The sequence below is a fragment of the Gorilla gorilla genome, chromosome 7, assembly GCF_029281585.2.
Source record: "Gorilla gorilla gorilla isolate KB3781 chromosome 7, NHGRI_mGorGor1-v2.1_pri, whole genome shotgun sequence".
Classification (NCBI taxonomy): domain Eukaryota; kingdom Metazoa; phylum Chordata; class Mammalia; order Primates; family Hominidae; genus Gorilla; species Gorilla gorilla.
The window spans coordinates 11025821-11032901 of NC_073231.2; the positions used below are offsets into that span (position 1 = coordinate 11025821).

At 39.1% G+C, this 7081-nt stretch overlaps 1 protein-coding gene across 3 annotated transcripts in view; it reads left to right on the top strand.

Moving 5' to 3' along the window:
- The window catches only part of MCPH1 (microcephalin 1), a 239172-nt gene extending 236219 nt beyond the window's left edge, over nt 1-2953 (top strand). For all 3 annotated transcript variants that reach the window (XM_031013789.3, XM_031013790.3, XM_055349782.2), the window contains one exon: nt 2325-2953. In XM_031013789.3, coding sequence (XP_030869649.1) covers nt 2325-2358 — 34 coding nt within the window. In that variant the 3' untranslated portion in view covers nt 2359-2953. The remainder of the gene's footprint in view (nt 1-2324) is intronic.
- The last annotated feature ends 4128 nt before the right edge of the window (nt 2954-7081 follow it).

Below are 7081 nucleotides of genomic sequence, written 5' to 3' on the forward strand. Positions count from 1 at the left end.
TAATTTTTAACTATTATTTTTTATAAAATTAAACACCTCTTTTCCTCCATGGCACCTACCCTTGTGGTTTTGCTTAGAAATGCCTTCCTCACCCTCTGAGCTTTGAAAATAATCTCATATTCTCCTATTTATAGTTTTAAAAAATATTTAGACGTTTAATGCATCTGCATTTCACTTACTGTATAATGTGAGGGGACCATGTTGTTTTCAATAACTAATTTATTGACGCTGACTGACATTGCCCCCTGTGAGTCATCTCTTATATTCCCACATGGTATGGGTGTGTTTCTGGTTATTCTTGTCCATTGATCTGTTTGTCTATTCTGTGCTGACCTCTATTTTACTGCTATAATTGTACAGACTGTTTTGATATCTGGTATGTCAAATTTTTTCTCATTATTTCTCTTTTTAAAAATCATCTTCCTATGCATTTTTTTCTTTCCTATAAACTTTAGAATAAACATGTCCTTTTCTTTTTTAAAAGTTTGAAATTTTTGGATTACATTGAATTTTTAGATGAATTTGGAAAGAGCATAATTTTTTCTGCATTTTTTTTTATGATTTTTCAAAACTGACACCTAGTCAGAAAACTAAGTGTAAAAATTGAATCCATAGAGTTTTTACAACCTGGAAGAAAATACAAATGTGACTGAATGACTTTAAAACCTGAGTATCAGAAAAGGCTTCCACCTACCTATGACTCAAAAGCCAGATGCAATAAGACAAAGTGTTGATATAATTTGAATACATAAGAAATTGAAATTTATACATGGCAAAAGTTTGCATAAGAAAAGTCAAGCCAGGTGTGGTGGGTTATGTCTATAATCCCAGCATTTTGGAAGACTGAGGCAGGAGGATTGCTTGAGCCCAGGAGTTCGAGATCAGCCTGAGCAACAAAGTGAGACATTGGCTCTACAAAAAATCAAAACATTAACTGGGTGTGGTGGTGCATACCTGTAGTCCCGGCTACCTGGGAAGCTGAGTCTGGAGGATCACCTGAGTCCAGGAGACTGAGGCTGCAGTGAGCCATGTTTGCACCAGTGCACTCTAACCTGCGTGACTGAGCAAGACCCTATCTCAAAAAAAGAAAAAAAATGTAAATCATAATAATACCTGCTTCACTGTTCTGGAGAGAATTAAGTAGTATGCCTAGTACTAATAATATTGTTATAATTATATACAATGTTTTTAACTATATCATTTCTTATATATATAAGCTATCACAAATGTTAGTGTTCCTCCCTTCTGAAATTCATCCGAGGGTCCCTCACTGGCCCAGGCCTCCTGGGTAGAAGCACATTTGTATTGAGAAGACAACAGTTAAATTCTGGGACACTATCTTGAGCTATAACTAAGATAAGTCATTTTTTTCTTCCATTTCTAAAAATATTTATAGATTAAACCCATTTTTTTCCTTTTTGTACCATACCACCAGGATAGCTTTCCACCTTCCATCACTCATCTGTGTGACTTAAGTTCCTTCAAATATAACTCTGTAATTATAATTATATATTCACACAATCATTGTGATTCTTTAATTGCAATTGATTTAATCTACCTTACCATCCAATCGGTGCTGACAGTGGATTTCATTCCTTTTTTTTCTAACAGTAGGAATAGAATGCAGTGCACTTGCCAGGATTGAGGAAAGAGGGAGGGGTTGTTTCCGCCAGCTGCCAGGATCACCTGTGCTGACCCTTCAGCGGCACCTGCAGCCCTATCCTGGACCAGGCGCAACTTGTGATTTTCATAAAATAGTCGAGTTTCAAACAGATGGGACTTTAGAGCTTCTTTAATTTGAGCTATGAAGAACAGAGTTTTAGAAAGTATGCTTATTCACTTGGAACTCCATAAAAAATACCTATGCTGGGTAGATAGGATAGCACGGCCTACCTCTCACCACTGGTGTCATAATTAAAACTCATATATGTATTTACTTACACTCTGCCTTATGCCAAGAGTATTGGAAGTGGTGAGCTAAGATTAGAAATTCTTGGCTCCTATGTCACAGACTGGAAAGCTTCCCCCCTGCCCACTGAGTGTCCTGACACAGTGGGAGCGTGCCCTGCATCTGATGGGACATGTGGCTACCAAGCACTTGAACTGGCCAGTGCGACTGAGAACTGAATGTTTCATTGTATTGAATTTTGTTTCACGTTAATTTAAAAAGCTATGTGTGCTCTATGGACGTGGGGGGGCCTATGGACAACACAGCTTTTGGCTATTTGTTTTTAAATATAGTTTCATGTATATACAAACAGGTTATCACTTTCCTGTGTGGCTGGCTATTATGAATGCTAAACTGCTTTTCGCTCTCTCTCTAGATTCCATCACCCAGCACAAGGTCTGTGCCTCTGAAAACTACCTATTGTCACAATGACAGTGACCTCACTGGCCTGTGGTGACTGCACACAGCTCGCAAAACTGTCTTTGGATGTTCAAATGAGAAACAAAACTGTGAAGAGAAGGAACTGGCGTATACAAGATGACTTTTGATATCATGTTTGCCATGTGTTGTGGTTCTTAAGAACTCATAGGTGACTTTCTGATGACTGAATGTGTGTTTCAGAGAAGCTTCGGGCCTTTTTATTTTTATTTTATTTTTTATTTTTTGAGACGGAGTCTTGCTCTCTTTCCCAGGCTGGAGTGCAGTGGCACAATCTCGGCTCACTGCAACCTCTACCTCCCAGGTTCAAGCGATTCTCCTGCCTCAGCCTCCTGAGTAGTTGGGATTACAGGTGTGTGCCACCATGCCTGGCTAATTTTTGTAGTTTTAGTAGAGACAGGGTTTTGCCATGTTGGCCAGGCTGGTCTCAAACCCCTGACCTCAGGTGATCTGTCGGGCCTCTTCTATAGAATTCCAGTCTTTGTATCTTAGTAATGATCATAATTGAAAGGTCACAGAACCTTTGTCATTAGAGCACAGTACTGCCAAATAAAGAATGGAAATTCATTGACATTGTTTTATTACTGAGAACAACTAGAGAACTCTGCAAGTTTCTTGGCTTAGACTCGATCTTTATTAATACATTATCTATTAGGTAGGAAAGACTTGTCAGTTATTAAGGTGACTTTTATCTAGCGGAGATGCCTCTCAAAGTAATGAAAGGAGATAGGTATGGGGGTGTTATACAGGATAATTGGTGACATCTGAGTGTCTTACTTCTGCAAGCCTGCTTTATGGTGAGCAAAGCATCACCAGCAAGTGATCACAATGTCCATTGGCCACTTTTTGCTTGCCATCCTCGAGATGAAATTGGCAGCTGGGGCTGATGCATAGAAACACCGATTTGTGGCTGAGCACGGTGGCTCACACCTGTAATCCCATCCCTTTGGGAGGCTGAGGTGGACAGATCACTTGAGGTCAGGAGTTCGAGACCAGCCTGGCCAACGCAGCAAAACCCATCTCTACTAAAAATACAAAAATCAGCTGGGTGTGGTGGCACACACCTGTGGTCCCAGCTCCTCAGGAGGCTGAGGCAGAAGAGTCGCTTGAACCCAAGAGGCGGAGGTTGCAGTGAGCAAAGGTTGCAGTGAATCAAGATTGCTCCACTGCACTCCAGCCTGGGTAACAGAGTAACTCTCCGTCTCAAATAAATAAATAAATAAATAAGAAACACTGATGTGTCTGTCACCTTCTAAACAAATGAAATGCTAGGAAGTCCTAGCCAGAGTGATCAGGCAAGAATAAGCCATAAAAGGCATCCAAATAGGAAAAGAAGTCAAACTGTCTCTCTTCACTGCCGATATGATTCTATACCTAGAAAACCCTAAAGACTCTGCCAAAAGGCTCCTGGAACCGATAAATGACTTAAGTAAAGTTTCAGGATAGAAAATCCATGTACAAAAATCAGCATTTCCAAACACAGTAACATTCAAGCTGAGCACCAAATCAAGAACGCAATCCCATTTCCAATAGCCATGGAATGAAATACCTAGGAACACGTATAACCAAGGAGGCAAAGGATCTCTACAAGGAGAACCATAAACGAGATGCCGAGTCCCAGCGAGGTCGGAGATGCCACTGAGCCCTCATCGTGGTGCCGTTCCCGCTCTGGGTTATTTCTCCGTTGCTCATCTCAGCTGTTGTTCCTATCTCAAATTTCAAGTCCCTCAACAAATATAACAGAACCACTTCTAGAATGAACCTTTGAGAAGGGAGGTAGCAGTGCATTGTACAGAAATTGGCATTCTATAGAAAACCATAGAAACTGGAAATAATGAAGGGTTGTCTCTTGGTTTTAAAATAATGTATACACCTAAATCATCCCCTTATGATACTCATCCTCTAACAGCAATTGAACTTCAATACAATGTGTCATTCCTGAGTTCACTCGCTTCACATTACATATGTTTCTCTATAACCACAAGCATCCTGGCTTGGTAGCGCTCCCACAGCACCAAAAATCCCTGAGGAGGCTGACAAACATTGTGCTGACTCATGCTGGAGACAAGCCACAGAGAACTTCCATCCCCCACCACATCAGCCATGGAGCCAACCCAGCCTCTGCCCACCCAGGCCTCAGTCCCCAGTGTTAAGTTCTGATCCCTGATGCTGGCCTGTCAGTGGCCAGTCAAGATTCTCTTTCTGAAAGCTAATATTTTATGAGGACTGACTGTTGCTAGACATTACACTAAGCATATTATATGTTGTACTTCATTTTACCCTTTCAGCAATCCTATTAGTAGCTTACTGTGGGTCTGCAAAGCCTTACTCAAAACATATAGGGCTAGAGGTTCTCAGGATTCTGAATTTTAGAAAAATTTTTTAAAGGCTTATGGTTCTCACCACTGTTATTCAACGTTGCATTAAAGATTCTACCCAGAGAAGGCAATAAAAGGAAATTAAAGCTATACAGATTGGAAGTGAAGAAATAAAAGTCTTTATTCTCAAGAATACAAGACACTATGTATAGAAATTGTAAGGAATGAAAAAAAAAACCCTACAAGAACTTACAACAAGTTTAGCAAGATTGCAATATACAATCTTGCAATCTTGCTAAAGATTATATACAAACCTAACAGAATTGTATTTATATATACTGTCAATAAGCAATTCAAAATGAAATTAAGACCACGATTCCATTTAAAATTGCATCTAAAAATAAAATAGGAATAGACTTGGCAACAACTGTAACATCTGTATACTGAAACCTGTAAAACATTGCTGAAAGAAGTTAAAGACTTCTTTAAATAGAGACATATACAAAGTTCATAGATTAGAAGATGCAATATTGTTAACATGATAGTCCTCAAATTGACGTATAGATTCAATGCAATCCATTAAAATCTCAGATGGCTTTTTATAGAATTTGAAAAGCTGATGCTAAATTTTTTGTGAAAATGCAAAGAACCTCTAGTAGACAAAACAATTTTTTTTAGGAGCAAAGTTGGAGGATTTATAGAACCTGATTCCAAAACTGTCAGTAAAACTACAATAATTACAAAGTATCAGCCAGGTGCCATGGCTCACATCTGTAATCCCAGCTCTCTGGGAGGCTGAGGCGGGTGGATCACTTGAGGTTGGGAGTTTAAGACCAGCCTGGCCAACTTGGTGAAACCTCGTCTCTACTAGAAATACAAAAAATTAGCCAGGCATGATGGCACACACCTGTAATCTCAGTTACTCAGGAGGCTGAAGCAGTAGAATAGCTTGAACCCAGGAGAGTCCATCTCAAAAACAACAACAAGAACAGAAGTATCACATTGGCATAAGAATAGACATGTAAATCAAATAACAAAATAGAGAATTCAGGTATAAATCTTCATATTTATGGCTGATTGACTTTGAACAAAGGTGACGAGGCAAGTCAGTATAGCAGCATATTCTTTTCAACAAATGGTGCTGGCAGGAGAAAAAAAAAAGTATTTGGATCCTTACCTCACACCATGCACAAAAATTAGCTCAACGTGGACTAAATCAGGGTTTCTCAACATCAGCAGTGTTGGCGTTTGTCGGGGTGGATAATTCTTTGCTGTAGAGAGCTGTCCTGTGCACTGTAGAATGTTTAGCTGCATCCTGGCCTCTGCCTATTAGATGCCAGTGGCATCCCTCCCCGACACACACCTAGTTGTGACAATCTCCGTCTCCAGATATTCCCAAATGTGCCCTGGAGAGCAAAACTGTTTCCAGTTGAGAACCATTGACCTAATGTAAAAAATAAAATGTACAGAAGAAAGCATAGCAGGAAATCATTCTGACCTTAGGTTAGGCAAAGATTTCTTAGATATGACACTAAAGGCACAATTCATTAAAAAAATAACTTGGGCTTTGTCAAAATTTTAAGTTTTGCTCTTCTGAAGAAACCATTAAAAAAAAATGAAAAGACAAGCCACAGACTATGAAAAAATACTTACAAATCATATATCTGATAAAGGACTTGTACCCAGACCATGTAAAGAACTCATAACTCATTAATAAAAGGATAAAGAAAAAGCTGAAGACAATTCATGCAAGAAGATATACAAATATTAAGCACATTAAAATGCTCAATATTATTAGTCACTAGGGAAATACAAATTAAAGGCACAATGAAATACCTATTACACACCCACTAGAATGACTGTAAACAATAAGACTGATAATTCCAAAATCTGACCAGGATATGGAGAAACTAGAACTCTCCTACACTGCTGGCAGGACTGCAAAATGATACAGCCACTTTGAAACACCATTTGGCAGTTGCTTAAAAAATTGAACATTCAACTACCATATGACCCAGCAATTTCACTCTCAGGTATATAACCAAAATACGTGAAAACATGGATCTGCACAAGGTCTTGTATACAAATGTTCATAGCAACATTATTCATAATAACCAAAAATTAGCCCATCAACTGAAAAGTAGATAAAAATGTATATCCACACCGTGGAATGCTACTCAGCAAACTTCTAAAAAGCAACAAACTACTAAACACGTGCAACAACATGAATAAGCCTCAGAAACATAAGTGAAAGAGGTCAGACACAAAAGACTACAGATTGTATGATGCCATTTAGATACCATTTCTACAAACCGCAAAACTGTAGAGGCACGAAACAGATTCATGGTCTGCTGCAGCTGGGGATGGGAGTGGGAAC